The 20052-nt window shown below is 45.0% G+C and overlaps 1 protein-coding gene across 1 annotated transcript; it reads left to right on the forward strand.

Moving 5' to 3' along the window:
* The first annotated feature begins 1467 nt into the window (after window positions 1-1467).
* Window positions 1468-19011, forward strand: SQOR (sulfide quinone oxidoreductase). Its single transcript, XM_075006537.1, has 10 exons — window positions 1468-1725; window positions 7090-7340; window positions 8907-9077; window positions 9597-9650; window positions 12835-13029; window positions 14156-14365; window positions 14900-15083; window positions 16109-16176; window positions 18068-18246; window positions 18776-19011. Exons 2-10 carry the CDS (start codon window positions 7107-7109, stop codon window positions 18831-18833), a joined length of 1353 nt encoding a protein of 450 aa, XP_074862638.1. The 5' UTR covers window positions 1468-1725; window positions 7090-7106; the 3' UTR covers window positions 18834-19011.
* Window positions 19012-20052: the final 1041 nt, after the last annotated feature.

A 20052-nucleotide genomic window follows, 5' to 3' on the forward strand; every position in this document is an offset into this window, starting at 1 on the left:
AGCCCTGACTCCTGCAGGTTCTTCCCACACACGCCCAGCTCCCTACCCTGAGCCCCTCACAACATCCCCCCCTGACACCTGCAGCCTCCACAACCCCAGCCTCCTGCCCAGCTAGGCCTCAATGCTCTGCCTTAAGTCCCCTGCACTTAAATTTCTTACAGGTACTGTTTTAGCACAACCCTCCCACCCCCTACTGAGCCTCCCTGCAGAAGGCGTGGCTTGTGATAGCACAGTACCTGTAAGAAAGTTGTTGCTTTTACTGTGACTCCTGGCCAGACCTCTCCTACTGCCATCCTGTACCTAGGCCCTCCCTCATGCCCAGGTCCGGCACGCCCATCCTACTCCCCATATCATGCCTGGGGGACCCTCCCACACACTTCACCCCTCATTTTGGCCCCACCCCAGAGCCTAAGGGGGCCTACAAAATCTATTCCCCTTGGAGCCCCAGGAGAGTTAATCGGGCCTGTGGGAAGCCCTAAACTCTATCCCAGTGGTTCACAAGGGTATTGCAGGGGGTCAATGAAAAAATAAAAGATAAATAAAAATTATGATATAAAATAAGTTTAAAATAAATTGTAACTTTGAAATCCTTATTATTTTTAAATTAAACACCTTGCAATAATGCTAGTTACTGTCTGAAAAGTCTGTTACGGTTTCCTTTTTCATTTAATGAAGTGTACATAGCAGTTAAAATTGGCTTTGAGGGGGATTCACAAACAGTTTGGGGGATGATGCGGGTCTGCACTAACGAAAAGGTTGGGAACCACTACGCTCCCCTTATCTCCTCTGCTCCTGCCCCATGGGCCTGTAGCACCAGGGAAGTGAGGTGTCTGAGTCAGGGGGTCACTGGCCCCTGGCCCAGAAAAGATATCGCCCACCCCGGCCACAAAGCCAGCTTTGAAACCTTTTGTTTTGGACATTAATATTTGATTTTAAACAAAATCTGGTAAACTAACGACCTCGGCAGTAAGAAGTAAACCTGCACCCCGCGTGTCACCGGGCCTCCTTCCATGTGTTATGCTGCGGAGGGCTGGCAGGAACCACTTGGTACTGACGGTAGTAAGAGCCAAGCGAAGGCGTTTTGCCATCCCGGGCGGTTGGCGGGTGGCCCGGGGGCAGCCTCGCATTCAGGGCCAAGGGCTGTGGGCTAAAGTACCGCCGGCCGTGCCCGCGGCAGCGCTCCCTGGCGGCGTGGCTGTACGAAAGAAGCGGGGAGAGCTCAGCCGGGCGGCCGGCACGAGTCCCACCAGCTCCAGCGGAGCGCCAGCCCCCTGCTCCGCGCTGCGGGGCTGGGGTTTACTGAGCAGCAGTCGCAGCAGGGGACGGGGGCGAGTCCCGCTACGGGGGATCCCCACGTGGGCACGGGGGGGGGAGGCGGATTCCAGCAGCGGATCCCAAAGCGCTCGACACCTGCTAGGCGTGCAGGATGCGCGCTCCCGGCGCGCTCGCTCCCGGCCAGTGCCCTGGGGGACGGGCTGGCTTACGGCCGCAGCCTGTTGGGCTCCGGGCGGGACTGGAAAGTTGGCAGGCAACGCCGCGGCTCTCCCAGCGCCGCCCCGTGTGCTATGGCCCCGGGCACCCAGCGGCTTCTCGGCCCCTCCCCGCGGAGCGCGCCCGTTGCGCAAGAATAAGAAGCGCGGGCGCAGAAGCAGGAGGGGAAGCAGAAGCTCGGCGGTGCTGTGCTGGTGGGGCGCGCAGCTGGGGCTCCTGCAGCTCAACAGACAGGCGAGTTCCAGCGGGCCGGGCTGGGAGGCAGTTGCCCAACTGCGAAGCGACCCCGGGGTCTCTAGCGGGACATGCCTGCCCCGCTGCGGCGGCCGAGCGTCGGGGTGGGACTCGCTAGCAGCGGTGCTCGAGGCAGAGCCGAGGGAGCTGACGCTGCCCTGCAACACGCCCCCCCCCCCCCCCGCGCGGGCTCCTCCCTGCTGCGCCCGGGGGTGGGCGGCTGGGTGGGGTCGGGCTCCTGGCCCGGCCTTGCTCAACTCGCTGCTGGCTTCTCCTGGGCAGGGCGCCCGTGCCCCGGCGGGGCCCAGAGACCAGCGCCGCAGCGTGTTTCCCAGCATGAGCAAGGGGGAGGGAGCCGGGGCGGCCTCTCCTCCGTACCCTGTGCCGGGAGGTGGAAGTTGTGGGGCCCTGAGCGGGGCAGGGACTAGGGCTGCCAGTGTTGGTTGGACGCAGTCCTGGCGGTGTCATCACATGACACCCTCTATCCCTAATGACCGATCCGCAGTTCCTAGGCAGCTCGAGGGGCGCGGCCCCTGGGGTTCGGCTCCCGGGGAGCTTGAGGGTGACACACTCTCATGCGCTTTGGGTAGTAACAGAGGTGGTCGTGTTGGTCGTTCTCCTAACAACGCAAAACAAAGCAGGAGAAATGTAGCTCTTTGACAAAATGATTTATTCTGCCTTTGTGGGACAGACCCACTTCTTGAGCTCTAAGGCTCTGAGTGGCCAAAGCTTCGTGAATCTCTTCACCCCCGCCAAAATTAATAATAATAATCAGGACTGAGAGCGTAGTTCTGGTCAGCCTTAGCTGTGCTGGCTCATTCGGGTATTACCAGCTGCCTTGAAATACTCATGATTTGTACTCGAGCTACAGAAAAACTCAGGGAGGCAGGTTTTAGTACGCACAAGGTGAGTCAAAGTTGATAACAGGCCAGCGTGCCCTGTCCAATTTATGCTGCCCGTCAGCCAGTCTGGCTGAACAGCGTTCATCAGGAGCCGGCTGTGTAGAGGTCATGCCTTTCTAGCAGGCTCTTTATTGTGCAGATCTTTTCTCTGAATTGAACTAGTGCTTGTGTTGTGGGGCCTTAAATTTAATTTATTTATTTCAACTAAATGTTGTCCCACGTCAAGCAGTGATTCTCCTGGTGGATAGTCATCCCCAAGTTTCCTTGGATTTCAGAGCTTGCTTTGGAGATTGCTGTTGTGACATGCAGTGCCCACTCAGTCTGTTCATGTGAATTTTGTCCATAACTATGATGATGATTGTGTCTTGTATTCTGTGTCTTCTGCTTCTTGCCGGAAGATTGTTCTGCCCTGAGATAGGACTTCTTTAAAGACAGGATTCTCAACAACCAGTCCATGGCCTGCTGCCAATCCCTGAGACTTTCCTAACGTTCAGGAAGGCAGCAAGTCGCTACCTGATATCAAAAAAGGTTGTGAAACCTGAGAGGACCTACTTCTGTTCACATGATACTAAATTACTTGTCAAGTTGTCAGCTCTTCGGTGGGTTAGCTACTGCATGTGGTGGAGGAGGAAGAAAATACTAATTAAACGGATGTATGTGCCTTCAAGGGACAGACTTCATAACTAGCCTGAGCTGATATACAGGTGTAAACATGTTCCTTGGAACAAATCCTATTTCAACAGGAACATGAATCATCACCCCAGTTAGGTTTTGTAGGGGATGCTTTCTCCCTGCAAAGGGATGGAAGGCACAGCTGTTAGGGCCCAATCTTTAAACCTCTGTTCCTGTGCAGGACATCTCTGGGAGTAGCTCTTCTGACTTCAGAGAGCCTATTATTAGAACACTAGTTTTGAAAACCAGAGGTTGAGTTAAAAACAAATTAAAAAAAAAAGGGGGGGGGAAATCCTTAAGAAAAAGGCACACACCACAGGTCCTTGATCATTTTAATTTGAATAGTGTTGCCTAATGGCTAGAACACTGGACAAGGATTCAGGAAAGCACGGTTCTAGTCTTGACTTTGAGGCTGGCCTGGTGGGAGACTTTGGGAAAGAGTGCCTCAGTTTCCCACAGATATAATCAGTAAAATGGGGCTAATGATACTGATAATTTTTTTTAAGTGTTTTGAGCTCTACTGGTGAAGGACTAAGTATTTTTATTACATGTGTGTTGTATCTACACCAATGTTTGCAGGATTCATTGTTTAGTCCAGGGGTGAGCAAACGCAACATGCATGCCAAGAGTGGCACTTGTGCTGATTTTCACAGCTTGGGAGGCAGGAGCTCAGCCCTTCCTCTCCTCTCCCATGCAGCCAGGAGCTTGCTCAAAGCCAAGCTTACCTATGGATTAACAAAAGAGCTACAACAGACTGTGAGAGCAGGGAATGGTAGAGATTTTCTTAGCCTCTGTTTGTCTGAATGAAGTTTAGATGGCAAACACTATCACTACATCGCACCTTACATAAATTGATCTTTGCCCTGATGGAAATATACTATATTACCACTTAACAAATGTATCCAAAAAATTCACTGCTCCTATTTGTGTGCAAGGATCCTGAAAACAAGAGTCTAAATACATGGAGTTCCTGATGTCCTGGAAATAGGATGCCCTGTTAACCATAATCTATCAGGAAATTACAAAACTTGGACTTTGCCTGTAATCCTCCCTGGTGACTTGAGGTTTATTTCAGGCCTCAAAGTGAGAGAGTCACCTGAATAATAAACCCTAATTTCATTTCAAAGGACTCTCTCCTGTGGTCCAGAGAACAGGAATTGCCATTTCTGTTAACTTACTTTTTTTTTTGAAGGCTTAAAAGAAATTCTTTATTATTCTGGAATATTTAATTTTGAAATAGCCACTATTCTCTGGCTATGTCTACACTAGCCAAAAACTTTGAAATGGCCATTTCAGAGTTTACTAATGAAGCGCTGAAATACATATTTGGCACCTCATGCAGGCAGCTGTGGCACTTTGAAATTGATGTGGCTTGCCGCCGCGCAGCTCGTCTACATGGGGCTCCTTTTCCAAAGGACCCCGCCTACTTCAAAGTCCCCTTATTCCTATGAGCAGATAGGAATAAGGGGACTTCAAAGTAGGCGGGGTCCTTTCAAAAAGGAGCCCTGTCTGGGCAAGCCGCGTCAATTTCGAAGTGCTGCAGCTGCCCGCATGCTAATGAGGCGCTGAATATGTATTTCAGTGCTTCATTAGTAAACTTCAAAATGGCCATTTGCATGGCCGTTTTGGTTAGTGTAGACACAGCTTCTGTCTATACAGCCTCTATTCTGAAATATCTATTTCAGGATAGGCACTTTCTCATAAAATTAGATTTACCAAATTTGAAATAAGCCCTCTATTTCAAAATAATTTTGAAATAGCAATTTGCATTGTGTAGATGCTCACAAAATTGTATTTCCTTTCTTGATTTTGAGCCTTTGGGGTTTGCATTTTCAAGCTTTTATCTGCAACTCTGAAGGCCAGAAAGTAACAAACTACTCCTGCTCCCACTAGTCCTTTTTAAAGATCACTTTTCAGCTAATGACCTGAGTTCAGGAGCTGGGGCTAGATTTAAAAATATCGGGACACTTGTGATAAAATTGTAAGGGTTGCCAATGCTGTCACCAGTAACAGTAAGGCTTAATAGGAAACATTTTGTTGTTCTAATATGTATCAGGGAAAAAAAGGAAACTTGTGCTTATAAACAATTAAACTATTTAAAAGGCAAAAAGTGTTTCTTGTGCCCCCATCTGTGTTTTAGCAGATGCAAAATCTCAAAGGGTGCTTACGGGGGGGGGGGGGGGGAGTCATAGTATGCTTCGCTTCTCCACACACACACACACACACACACACACACACACACACACACACACACACACCCCCACCCCCCCCCCCCCCCCCCGTTAAAAGCTTGTATGCTGAGATCAGGTTAACTTCAGTACAATCAGATAATCTTGGTAATACTTTGTAACTTCTGTCTTCAGACTGGAACTCTGACTCACATTAGCTGTGTCTACATGGGCCCTGCCCTTTCAGAGGGGGCACGTTAATGAGGCACTTTAGAAGATGCTCATGAGGTGCTGATGCGAATATGCAGTACCTCATTAGCATAATAGCAGCCATGTTTGATTCGGAAGTGCCGCTTTCGGAACGCCACTATGTATGTAGACGGGCCTTTTGAAAGGACCCCCCAACATTAAAAGCCCATTCTTCCTATTTGGTTTCAGGAAGAGGGGGCTTTCAAAGTTGGGGGGTCCTTTCAAAAGGTCCCCCTCTACATGGGCATCATAGGTCTGAAAGCAGCACTTTCTAAACTCATGTGGCTGCCATTATGCTAATGAGGCACTGCATATTCATGCCAGCACCTCATTAGCATCTTCCAAAGGGCCTCATTAACATGTGTAGACACAGCTGTTGAATTTAATTCATTTCAGGAGTGGACAGGCTCAGATTTGAACTCTGTATCTGATAATACTCATCTCAGTACTTGCAGAAATAGATGCTATAATGGGATTGTAGGGAAGTGAATCTTTTAAAATATGTCATTGGCTTACAGCTGAGGGCCATGCTGTCCTTTCACTGAACTCCTTGTTCTTTGTTCACCAAGACCCAAGCTGAGGGTCTTTCATTTCTTCTGGAAGAGTTGCGAGCAACACGCATATCTAATGCAGCATAAAAGCAGAGATTCCTGGTGTAATGACTCGTGAAGCCCTAGCAGTATCTCAGCACATAAGGGCCGTGTCTACACTAGCCCCAAACTTCGAAATGGCCACACAAATGGCCATTTCGAAGTTTACTAATGAAGCGCTGAAATACATATTCAGCATTTCATTAGCATGCGGGCGGCCGCGGCACTTTGCAATTGATGCGCCTCGCTGCCGCGTGGCTCGTCCCAACAGGGCTCCTTTTTGAAAGGACCCCGCCTACTTCGAAGTCCCCTTATTCCCATGAGCAGATAGGAATAAGGGGACTTCGAAGTAGGCGGGGTCCTTTCAAAAAGGAGCCCCGTCGGGACGAGCCACGCAGCGGCAAGGCGCGTCAATTTCGAAGTGCCGCGGCCGCCCGCATGCTAATGAAGCACTGAATATGTATTTCAGCGCTTCATTAGTTAACTTCAAAATAGCCATTTCGAAGTTTGGGGCTAATGTAGACACGGCCAGGGAGGAATAAAGTGCATATATGCTTTTTATTTACTTTTTTTTTTTTTGGTCTGTTTGTTTATAAAACAAAATACATTCTGTGAGCACCTATCCCGTGATCTTTGTGGTGCTTACTATATAATTAAAACAACATAATCAATTGCAGGGAGCTCTAGGCTCCACTACCTACCAAACCAACCATAATTAATTCCCACAGCAGATACAGCCCCTTTTTCTTTTCATTCTCACCAATGCCTTGCCTTATCTTGTAGATTTGCACACACTGAAGATGTCAAGTATGGGGGTGGCGTCCACCTGCTTCTGCGTCCGTTCTTGGGTGCACATGCCTGGGCCAGGAGTGCACAAAATGGGTTATTTCCAACTGCACACTGCACCCAGGTGTGCTGCTAAAGATTACTATGAAGTGCTGGTGCTCGGTGGGGGCAGCGGCGGAATCACCATGAGCGCTCGAATGAAGCGGAAAGTGGGAGCTGAAAACGTAGCTGTGGTTGAACCACATGAGGTAAAAACCCTTTTAAATGTAGAGAATGAGGTACAGTCACACCTCAAGATACGCCTATTTGAGTTATGAGAATTCAGCTTTACAAGGAGTTTAATTTAATACCCCTACTTCAGCTTACGAGGCATTTCTGCACATTTACGAGGATCGATTTGGAGGTTGGCGGCTCTGGTAGGCAAGCAGCAGGGGGATGGAGTCATCTGCGTTGGTCTTGACGAAGAGGCCGTGCGGGGGTGCGGCGGCGCCCTGCGAGAGGGTGGCAGTCTGGAGCGGGGAGGTAGACTCGTCCAAGTCCCGGCAGTAGATCATGCTGCTCTGCAAGACGTGGATGCTGGGCGCGCAGCCCATCCCAGCCCCGCTGCTGTCGCTCACCCCCTGGGTGGCTAGGGGGCTGCCGCTGCCCATCCTGGGCAGCTGTGCCTCGGGCGCCGCTCACCATCTGTGGTGCTTCCTCCCATTTAGCACCTGGCTTGCCCTCTGCTGCTGCCTCGGCCGCCGCTGGCGGGGCCTCTCTGCTGCGCAGCCCCACACGAGTGAGGCATTGCCCCTCACCAGCTGGGGGCCCCCTGTGCCTGCCTGTCTCCCCGTCCAGCCAGCCCCTGGCAGTGCACGCTCCCCACTTAACCTAAGCTGCGCTCATGCCGGGCTGCCTCCCCGCACCCTGCTCTGTCCTGTGCGCCCCCCCACTCCCCGACACACACTGGATTTAATGGGATTTGGTGGTGTTTTAGCATAAATGGGTGTACATTTTGGAGCTCAGGAACGCATACAATTTTTTTCCCATTAAAATTAATGGTAATTACATTTTCGACTTACGAGAATTTGCCCTAACAGGGATTTTTCAGGAACAAATTACCCTCATAAGGTGGGGGAAGACTGTACTAGCTTTCCTTAGTTGAGAGGCTGGTCTGTGTAGTTCGTACTCCTCCCCTCCATTGTGCAATTGAGAACTACCCCCCCAGGTTTGCTGGTCGGAGAACACCATAAACTGCCTTTGAGGTGACATTTACAAAGTAAATACCTTTTCTATTCAGCTCCTTTCATTAGGAATGAAATGTGACACGCAATCAAGGGGAAGGTTCAAATGATCACAAAGCAACATCTTGTGGCTTCAGACAGAAAGCCAGAGACTCTCTGCACCCAGGGTGATCAGATAGCAAGTGTGGGGAAAAAATAAGGAAGGGGAGGAGGTGGGCTTTTGTTTGGAGGGGGGCAGGGGTAATAAGCCCAATAATGGAATATCGGAATGGACACCCTACTCATATCTCTAGAGCTAGGTTGTATAACCAGTTGACTGGTGGGCAGTTACTCAGTCTTGTCCTTATGTTTATGAACTTTGTGACATGACTGGAGAGTTTGTCTTCTACGAAGTGAGGGCCTGGTGCATTGCATTGCATTGCATCCAGCCTTCCTCTACTCCAGATTCCATCCAGAGGCAGTCAGTACTGCTGTCATTGAGGATTACCAGAGGCTCTTTTTCCTACTTATGCTGGGTCTCAGTGGGCTATCTCTGCAATACTGTCATCTGTTAAATGGAGGTAAATTTGAGATGTGAGTTCTTTCTTTCAGAAACATTACTATCAGCCCCTCTGGACTTTGGTTGGTGCTGGAGCAAAACAGCTGGCAGCATCTGCACGACCAACAGCCAGCATAATTCCGTCTGGTGTGAAATGGATCAAATCAAAAGTTACAGAGTTGGATCCAGACAAGAACTGCGTCCGTCTAGCAAATGATGAAAAGGTAACTGACAATGAAAGTGTCAGGAAAACTTGCTTCTGATTTCTCACTCCAGGAAGCTCAAATATCAAATGAATTTCCCATCCTATATGGGTGCCATGGCAATGACATGTTACACTTTCCAACACGTGTTGAAAATATTTGTTACACTGATTGGATGATAACAGGTGTGTCTATGGGGTGATGGCTTGCTTTTTTAAAAAAAAAAAAAAAAAAACCTTCAGATCAACTGATGCTTTTCTCTCCAGGTGGCAAGTACCAGCATGTTTTCAAAACTTGATTTTAATGAATTGGGTACTGCAAAATATGGGATATTTAGCTTGCTCAACAATGGAGTAAATATTTTGGATGTTCAATGTATTTTTTTTCAGTGGTGCATTTTTAAATCATTCCACACCTTTGCATTTATCATGCCTGCCTTATAATACACTGTTTATCTTAGTTGTCAGTTTTATAAATTAACTTTTTTTGAGGCAAAAATCATGTTTCTAAAAATGACTTTTTTTCCTCTTTATACTGTAGATATCTTACAAATATTTAATAATTGCCCTTGGGCTTCAGCTGCATTACGAACAGGTATTCACTTTAAACCAAATACATTTTGCAATTAATACCAGTAATAGAAATTGCACTTTTATTTTGTGATCTTCTGAATGTAATAACTTTTCAATACAGTGTATAAAGTGTGCCTGGTAGTTGCAATAGTAGCTGTATTGAATGAATATTCATGTCTGTCTGTACATGCTCTAAGTAGCACTGGCTAGGATGGGCTCCAGTTTGGGGCCTTTTCTCAAACCAGTCAGCATAAATGCTCTCTCTAATAGCATAACAAAGCTGTCCTCTTATTTATCCATTATGTCCCTCTGCAGAGATCAGATTTGTGTGGGGGGAAAAAATGCATCACAGAGGTATAACTCCAGATATGGCTGGCTGTGTAAATTGTAGAATCAGTAAAATGTAAGGCTGCAGGAGGGCCAATCTTGAATATAGAAGAAGTTTGAGGTGCAGCCTAGCTCCCATCCAGCAGCATCCGGCCTTCAGACCCATGCTGGCAGAATTTTGGTTTGGAGGAGACTGGCAACTGGTACAGCTGCCTGCAACCTTGCTTAGCCTGAGGCCTCCCAAGGGAGACAGATTCTTTGCCTCTTGCAGGTAGCTGCTGCTGAGTGGGGATAGAGGGCACTGTAGAACCTATTCTGGAACTTAATTAGCCCTCCTGTAGTGGAGCATTGGAGGAGGTGGTAGTGTCAGGGTGCAGGAGTTTCCACTGGTACTGGTGGCAAATCTAGCACAAGGAAGTAGTCCATAGCCACTCTTTCTTCATTATATTGTATCAGGCAATGTGGCCTAAAGTCTGGAGTCCCCCTAGATACTAGAGTAGAAATATAGTAACAGAGAAAGCCGTGCTAGTCTATATGCTATCAAAACAAAAAAGCAGTAAAGTAGCACTTTAAAGACTAACAAAATAATTTATTAGGTGAGCTTTTGTGGGACAGACCCACTTCTTCAGACCACAGCCAGACCAGCACAGACTCGAGTCTGTGCTGGTCTGGCTGTGGTCTGAAGAAGTGGGTCTGTCCCACAAAAGCTCACCTAATAAATTATTTTGTTAGTCTTTAAAGTGCTACTTTACTGCTTTTTTGTTTTGAGTGTAGAGAGATGCGATCTGCATCAAGCGTGGTCCTACACCTGGGTGACCATATGGTATAGCTTCTGATAAATGGGCAAAGAATATTCAATAGCGCTATAGCAGTTCTGGAGGCACAGTGGAAACAATTATTTGAACCATCACTTTTGAGAGAAGCAGCTTGTTGCTTATCTAAAGTCAACTACCTCCTACATAGATTAGTGTTTTAATGAAACCAAACTGCATAATATTCAGTGATTGTCAATGTTTGCTGTTCAACCGCTTCTATAGCGCAACCTGATAAAGACAAGTACAATGAAAGCCCAGGAAAGCAGAGTGTGGCAAAACCAGTCCCCGCTTGCTTAATCTTTTTATAGCTAAATCTCTAATTGAGTTTTAAAATAAACAAATAATGATTAAAACTAAAGCCCACAGACAGGAATTCTTAAGTCCCACTCCTGCAAGGATTTGTTTGTGGGCATAATTTACCACACTGCGAGTGGTCCCTGGAACTTGGTTGCAAATCAAGATGACATGCTCGTGCTGGTGTAGGGCTTAGTACTGCAAATACTGATAAACGCGTGTAAGGTTTCCATGGTACTGTCCTCCTGAGTATTGCCCCAAACCCTTTTCTGTAGGGCCCAAACAAATTCACATCAATTATGGCCAATTTCATGACTGTAAGGCTTTAAAATTGGTCAACATCATGTTTTCAGCTATTTAAATCTGAAATTTCTGTTTATAATTGTGGGGTCCTGAGCCAAAAGGAGATTGTGGAGCCTGTTGCCGGGGGGTGGGGGGCAGGATTGCCTTTTGTTTCTGGGCTGCCTTTGGAGCTGGACTCTGAAGGCAGCAACTCCATAGCTTCCTGTAGCTGCAGGTGATTCCAAGAGGTAGAGGTAAATCTGATTTTCCCCTGTACTGCTGGGAGCACCCTAGCTAGGGGCTCCCAGTTACCAGTCCTCACTGTCTTGAGAGGGGAAAATACTTGTTCTTTGCACAGCTGCTCTTCGGTACTTCTGGCTGCAGAAAACTCTGCACTTCCTGCCCCACGTTTCTTGTCCCTGTTGCTCTGCAGCTGCACTGGCAGGGTCACTGTACAGGTTGTATCCCCTTGACTTCCAGATGGAATTATTAGTTTGTTTGTTTCTAAAGACAGAGGTCAGGTGAATCTTGACAGGATTCATTGATTGACACTTTTTAAACCAGCTAATAACACTTGGGGCACTCCAGGTAGATCTGATCCGAATGCATTCACTAGCTGCAGGAACCTCAGGCTGCTGCCTCATCCCAGAGAATATCTTGCACTAGGCAGAGATACCTGGAGTGGGTGTGGTCTCCACCCACAGCCCAGAGCAGTGTGCAAAAGAGGAACAAGTTCTGTCCCACCCTGCCTAGTTGGAGCTAGGAGCCCCCTTTGCTGGTGTGCTCCCAGGAACAAGGAGACATCAGATTTCATTGGGAGGGGTTTATTTTATAGTAAAATTGGTAGGGCCTTACTTACCTGAAATCAATAAATATTTCCCTTCCTTTATAAAGTGTCATGAAGGTAAACTGTTGCTCAGATAAAGCAATAATGAGAAATGTTTCAGGATACAAATAATTTACTTTTAAACTGCCCAAGATTTTAGTTCAGCTACAAATAACCATAATATAAACTGCAATATTTTGAAAAAAATTCCTTTAAGCTGTTTGCTTACTGTTCAAGTTTTTTCAGTTTGGATAATAAAAACAGGTCCATCCTTTCCACTTCCAGGCTCTTATTGCACACTAAGTGCTACAATATTTTATTATAACATGCACACTGCTGACAGTGTTTGATTACAGCTGTTACACTTGTTAAAAAACATGGAAACATTAACACTGAGCTTTTTGCTTTGTACAGCTTATTTTCACTAACACTCATTTTGGGGATTCATCCCTTCTGAGGGCCCCTTTAGTTTAAAAAAAAAAAAAAAAAAAAAAAAAAAAAGTCTGTGTAGGTGCAGTGGAAATCAGACCTAACCTCCAGCTAAAACTGGTTTCTTAAATGATCTATACTGTGGATTACAAAATATCTGAAGACAAGGGAAAAATTTACATCAATTTGTTCCAGCTAGATTTTAATAAAAGTCTTGTCTTACCTTGTTGTAGATCAAAGGTTTGCCTGAGGGATTTAATTATCCTAAAATAGGTTCCAATTATTCAGTGCACACAGTAGAGAAAACATGGAAGGCTTTGCAAGACTTCAAGGAAGGAAATGCCATTTTTACTTTTCCAAACACTCCAGTGAAATGTGGAGGAGCTCCTCAGAAAATCATGTACTTGTCAGAGGCCTACATGAGAAAGGTATATTATTTCATCACCTTCACTGATGCCTGTTACCAATGCTAGAGATTACATTGGTGGTTGTGTGGTGTTTGTTTTTTTGGGGGGATTATGCTGTGGTTATGACAGAAATAAGACCCTGAGGGGAAAAAGATGGGACTTTTCAATGTAGTCAGTTTGCAGATAAACTTTTCCGAGCTTCTGTCAATCTGAAACGGACGGTTGGGGCTCGCTGAGTGTGGCAATAGGGAACACAAGATGCTCTAAGCTACCATCCTGGCTCGATCATGCTGAACTTCTCCCACTCATATGACCCTTACCCCCCTAATCTGCCCCTGCCGCAGCCTGACACCCCACTGCTGCCTATGCTCCCTGCAGCCCCAAACCATGGCAGCCTCTCATGCACCCCCACAGCCCTAAACCACAGCAGCCAGAACCCCTTTACTAGCCCTGTGGCCTTAACCCAACGGCCGCCTGTATGCCCTGCAGCCCAACACCCCTTCGACCAGACTCCCCCCCCACCCCCGCGCGGCTCTGCAGCCTGACACCCCAGCCAGCCCCACAACCAGATACTCCCACAGCTGCCTGTACCCCACCCCCGCACGGCCAGACCACTCTGCGTCCGCCTGTAACCCCCATGTTCCTCCTACCTGTATCCCCTACAGCCTGACTACTCCTCCCACCTGTAGCCCCAGTAGCCAGACTGTCCCCTGTGACCCTGCAGCCCAACACCCACCCCCCCACTGGCCCCAAACTGCAGCATCCTGAACCCCCTCCCCAACCCACACCATATTTTAACCTTCCTTCCTCCTGCTCACAGCTCAAACTACTCCCAGCCTTTACCCTCCCCAATCCAAGGTTCATTCACCTTTCAAAGGCAGCGCCACCTGCTGCCACTCCTTCCCCAAGTTGGGAACCCTAGGAACTAATCAGACTTTTGCATGTAATTTTAATAGGAATTTAGTGTCCCTCTTACGGGTTTCTGCCTACAAGCAGAAAGTTGGGAATCAGTTGCTCTCGTAAAGTGAGGGATGAGTGTATTTGAATATCAATATACACTGCTAGCTAAACAGTATACACCCCCATTTACAGTAGTGTCTTGATCCAGTTATACTGCTTATTGCTAAAGTGATTTTTTTCTATCCAGACAGGCAAACGAGCCAAAGCCAACATCATCTTCAACACTTCACTCGGATCAATTTTTACTGTTGAGAAGTATGCCAATAGATTGCTGGAGATAATTAAGGCTAGAAATATTGCTGTTAACTACAAATACAATCTCATTGAGGTTCGAGCAGACAAACAAGAAGCTGTATTTGAAAACTTGGACAAGCCCGGTGAGACGGAGGTTTATCAGGTCAGTAAGGGAGAAGCTCTCAGGCTTTTAGTTTGGGTCTTCTGTTTTTTGCCATCATTGTTTACCGCTAACTGAAATATTGAGTGTCTTTTTTCCCCTTCACCTCTCAATATATTTGAGTATATAGAAAACTGAGTAACTTCAAACATGGAAACAAAAACTGGGTCTGGCCCACCTAAAATGATGATATTGTCACTTTCCTCACAGAACTCTGAGCAGGATCTCTATTCTCAGAGGGTGAAGAGTAGTCAAAGGAAGTTCAGCTATGATTAAATTTGTTTGAATAGCACAGCTGGAGAGGATGAGTAACTGGATAAGGATCTTAAATCACGTAGCAAGGCTGCACTCCAAAGTAGTAAGCAACTGGACCTTACATTTGACTACAAAAAGGCTGAAGAGCCTTTTCACCCTCTCTTCAATCTCTTCCCCATCCATATGCAGATTTGACTTGCTATAATAAAGTTATCAACAGTTTTTAATCCTGTTGGTCTGAATTCCATTTATCTAGCTGTATTTGTTCCTTTCTGTGCCCAGTATGAAATGCTTCATGTCACACCACCCATGGGGCCACCTGATGTGCTCATGAACAGTCCTGTTTCAGATGCAGCTGGGTGGTTAGATGTAGATAAAGAAACTCTGCAACACAAGAAATACCATAATGTGTTTGGTCTTGGAGACTGCACCAATCTTCCAACATCAAAAACAGCTGCAGCTATAGGTATTGCAATTCAGTGTGTTTTGTTTTTTAATGGCTAACAATTTTTTAAAGAAAATAATTACACATTCCTATTCTTGTTGGACCAGCTTTCAGAAAAAAGCCTTAAGTCTTGTAACAAACTTTTTTGACAAATACAACTGGTTTAATGATTAAAAAGGGCTTAGCTTATTTGCAAAGTAATACTGCTGTTTCCCAAAACTTACAGTATGGGCTAGAGAGAACAGGTTTCCACTGTTTATTAATGCATAACTTCAGCACACTTGTATCCCTACAGCTCTGATGCAAGTTTTCATTTGTCCCTCTGGCACAAAGTGTGTTTAATTTTCCATAGCGTGCCATACTCTTTCACTCACTCCATCCTTCAGTTATGCATCTCTTTTTAGTGTATTTCAAAATACATACATATGCTGAGTGGTAGGACTGTCTTTATCAAATTATCCTATGTTCTGTATTTGCAGAATTTGAATGGCATAACACACTTTAAGCATATGCCTATCATGGTTAAAATTTGAGTGTAAAATACTGTGGCTGTAGAATATGGAAATACAATAATGGATTCAGGCTACAAAAACTGTAGTATTGGTATCAGAAAAACGTGCACCTAAAATGAGTGGTGTATTGCCGTAGCTCCTTCTTAACATATAACACCTAGATATCATCATCCTGATGGAACTTTAGCATGAAACTTCAAAAGTGTTTTGGAATTGGAGAGCTTCCCCTCACATATCCCCAAATTAGAAGTTCATACTTGACAAAAATTCACCAATGTTGTAAAAATGAGGGAAAAAATTTATTAAACAAATGTGAAGAATTGTGACTAAATAATTATACTGGAGAATATGCAACTTTAAAAAGCTGAATTATTTCCAGTCTACTAAACAAACAAAACTATGATTTCCCATGTGGCCTGTTATATTATAGTCTAAATACTATTTATTGCAGTAGAAGTATTTCCCTGCTTTGTAACCACAGTGTATAACTAATTTTTTTTTTTTTTTTTTTTTTTTTTAAATCTCCTTACATAGCTGCCCAGTCTGCAGTGCTTGATAAGACAGTTTCTTTGGTAATGAAGAACCAATTGCCAACTAAAAAGGTATTTTATTATTTCTAAGAACTTGCCTTCTCAGAACGATCCTCAGTGTTTGGTTTTTTTTTTAACATAAAAGTGGGTATATAGTATTGCTTATATTTCAGGAGTTTGAATTCAACAGTTTTGATTGTTCATGTGCAACTAGTCTACTTTGTTTTTGTCTCCATGTCAGCACTAGCAGAACAGACCGTTCTCTCCTCCATCTAGTCACACAGTTATTCACTTTGTCCTAAAGGAGAGAGGCACTGAAGGAAAAACCTTTTGTAAAGTAAAACCTTTGTGAGTTACCCTGAAGCCAATATTCTGCTAATCCTTTCTGAGAAAAGTATACTAAAAGATTATGGAGAAGCCAAGAAAACTAAAAGTAATTGAGAGGATTTACCAGATAGTAAACTAACTAGTCTTTATACAGAGTGTCTATTTTGATTTGTTTGTTTAGTGGCTAGCAAGCTGCATAATACCAGCATGGGGAACAGGAAAACAAGACCCTCTATAAAGAACCTGACAAGTGTCTGAGTTAGGCTGACATCTTTCACCTCCTGCACAAAGTGTTGCTTAGCCCCACTAAGTAGGAAGAATAGAAAAAGAGACGTCTGCGCTGACGAGTAATTCTATTAGTCTTACACTCCTCAGCACTGTAATATCTGCCTACTAGTGCTGCATTAAGCAGTGTGACCACACAGCTATCGTGGTGCTTTCTCTTTTACCCTCTCTTGCTGGGAGAAGTTTGAGTAGTGAAGTGCCTTAGTTTTGGTAGGATGTTTTTTTTAATTGAATAAACAAAAAATGATGTTTAGAAGGGCATTTCTTTGATTTTTTTTTTTTTTTTTGCTATTATATTTTGGAGGTTAGTGATCAGCTGTAGATGCTTCAAAGGAAAGCACTAGATAGCCACTGTAGGCTGGTTAAACCACTTCTCCCTTTTTCCCCTCATTAGGGCTCATCTCATTCTCTAATAGCTATTTAGTCTGTTTTATTGCATAATGCCTACTGGGAAGCCAATGAAGAGGGGCTATGGTGCTGAGCACTTTCAAGCTACAAAAGGCAGTCCCTGTCATTTGAGACACAACCAATGGGAGGCTTCTTTGTGGCCACAGCCTCCCAGGCTCTTACTTTTGGGGGGGAGGGAGGCAGGTGGAGGGACAAAGCAGCAGCCTCTTCTTTGCATTGATCCTGGATGCACTGTCTTGGTCCTGATAGCAGGGGTTGGGCCATGCTCCTCTTTCTGGAGACAGCTGGGGCACAATATTGGAGGAATAGGCAGCCCATGAGTTCCCCACCTTCCCAGGGGCAGTGAAACTCAGGCTTTGGGCTTCCACTCCAGAAATACATGATGGCAGTCTGACTACAGGATTTTCAGCTGCAGCCCTAGGCACCAGTTCTGTGATTGTGTAGCTTGGGACACTATCTTACTAACCATGGAGCGTCAGGGTCTGTTTCCCCACTGCCTCTTTGTGGCCACCTCTAACCCAGAGCTCAATTTGTCCCTAGGCCTGCCCAAAATGGGTCTCTATTATACTGGAAAAGTATGAGGTTTGAATATGCCTCTTAAATTTATTTTTTGTTGTGTGGAAGAACTGTCTTATTCATAGTGTGGGAGAGAAGGTATTTAAAGCTCCACAAACAATGCCATCATTGACTGTGCAACATTTTTGGCAGCCCTAAAAGGACTGAAGGGTTTCTGACCTAGGTCAGGGCTGAGGCCTGTTATGTTCTAGAGAAACTACCATGCTTTTGAAAACCTGTTTGTAATGCACTCAAGCTGTAATGTTTCACAAGCTCAAGACTCCTTTTGAATTTGTTGGATAAATCCTGTTCAGACACAGCTTGCGTGTAGCACTCACACTTTGCACAAGAAGTACATTTTATTATCAGAAGATCTCTTTTGTTGTAGTACGACGGATATACTTCATGTCCCATTGTAACAGGCTACCATAGTGTGATTCTAGCAGAATTTGACTACAATGCTAAGCCTCTGGAAACATTTCCTATTGACCAGAGTAAAGAGAGACTGCTCATGTACTACATGAAAGCTGATATGATGCCTTTTCTCTACTGGAATGGACTACTAAAGTAAGTATTCCAACATATACAGATGAGTTTTGGCTCCTGAGGTGACTCCATGCAACAGGTTGTATTATGGCTTAAAATGAGCAGATTTTGTTCATCAGAATGTTTCTGGTTTATATTACCACCATCTAAACTATTTAGGCTGACAAATCTAGCCATACTGAACATTCCCACTTTCAACTTTCATTAAAGACATTAGGATGATCAAAAGCATTCTTTGATCCTTTATATGCTGTCACAATAGCATTCCCCAAATCAGTGCTGGTGATAACATTACCATACTGACACCCAACAGTGCTCTCTGAACTCTTCCTTACATTCCTGCTCATTTATTTGCAAACTACAAGTAAAACCATGAAACTATACTATACCCAAAACACACCTCTGCTTTTTGAAAGCAAACTTGAAGTATTTCATTTGTACTGAACTTGATGGTAGCTAGGAGCAATAGTGAAGTTTAATCAGTTAAAGTAACCATCTTTTTCATTTTATGCAGTGTTCACTGGTTTAATAACTTTTTTCTCTTCTGTAGGGGCTACTGGGGAGGGCCAGCACCTATAAGAAAGCTGCTGCATCTTGGTTTGAAGTGATGATCCAGTCAGCTTTGCTTACTGATCAGAACTAAGGAATGTACCTTTTCTCTCTTTTTAAAAAAAAAAAAGTATAGATACTGCTGTAGATATAGCACTTAATGCATGTATGGCGGCCTGGTTTCTCTTCTGGTGAGATTTAAACCTTCAGTTCACAATAAATTAAGATGACCTGTCACTTAAATGTCATTGTGATGTATGGTGGAACAGTAGAATATGAATGACAGCAACTATCATATCTGATTTAGTACCTATGACTAGTAGAAGCGTCTCAGAAAGACTGTGTGAACCCAACTCTAAACTGACTTTTGTGGCTTTAATATCCCACTCTAGGCTTACTTGCTTAAAGCCTGTAACATCTGATTTATTGTTACTTTAGACACAAGTCAGCAAGAAAGTATGGGAGCTACATAACTTGTGTGATACACAGTTAATAGTGGAAGGTATCTTTTAATCTTAACTAAGACACCTGCACAGGCAGATAAGTGATCTGAATCCTGTTTCAGTTCAGAACACTAGCACTCTAATCTGCACTGAATAAATTCTTTCAGTTAAGTGGCTTAACACAGTTATTGTCATTCACTGTCACCCATCAGTGTGTGGTGTGTGTGGTTTTTTTTTTTTTTTTTTTTTTAAGTTTCCTCTCGGGTTAGAGGAAATTCTGTGATTAGTGTTGCAATCAGAACGAGCCTTTACCTTTTATTCATCCTGCCTGAATTTCAGATTAGTTCAGAGGTAGACTTAAATTGATGGTCAAAGGAACGGTCAGCTGTTTGCACAATGCTCATAGATGAGACCTTCTATTATTCATTAGTTTCTTGTGGCATACAGTCTGTGTGGTACTAAAATGGTTGGTTTTCCTTAAGTACTAGTAACTAGGACATACTGTTGCTCTTAAGTCAAACTTCTTGCATTTCTCCATTTTCCCCTTTCCCAACACACCCCACCCATTTGATGCTTTCCTCCCACAACCCAGCAGGTTTTCAAGGATGTAATCCTTCTCTCCCTCTGATTGACTGGCCCCATACTAGCTATTGGGTAAACCATGTAAGAGCAATGGTACTCTGAAGAGACAAAACTTCACAGGAAGGACAACACTGAGTGGCACAGGTTGTACCTCTGTAGTGCAGTACCCTCAGGACCTGACCCATGCCAAATGAATTTGCTGAACTATAGGAGGTAGGTATTGTCTGAGCCTAGTGAGTAGTGGAAATACTGA

This window comes from Carettochelys insculpta, chromosome 12 (assembly GCF_033958435.1).
Source record: "Carettochelys insculpta isolate YL-2023 chromosome 12, ASM3395843v1, whole genome shotgun sequence".
Lineage (NCBI taxonomy): Eukaryota > Metazoa > Chordata > Testudines > Carettochelyidae > Carettochelys > Carettochelys insculpta.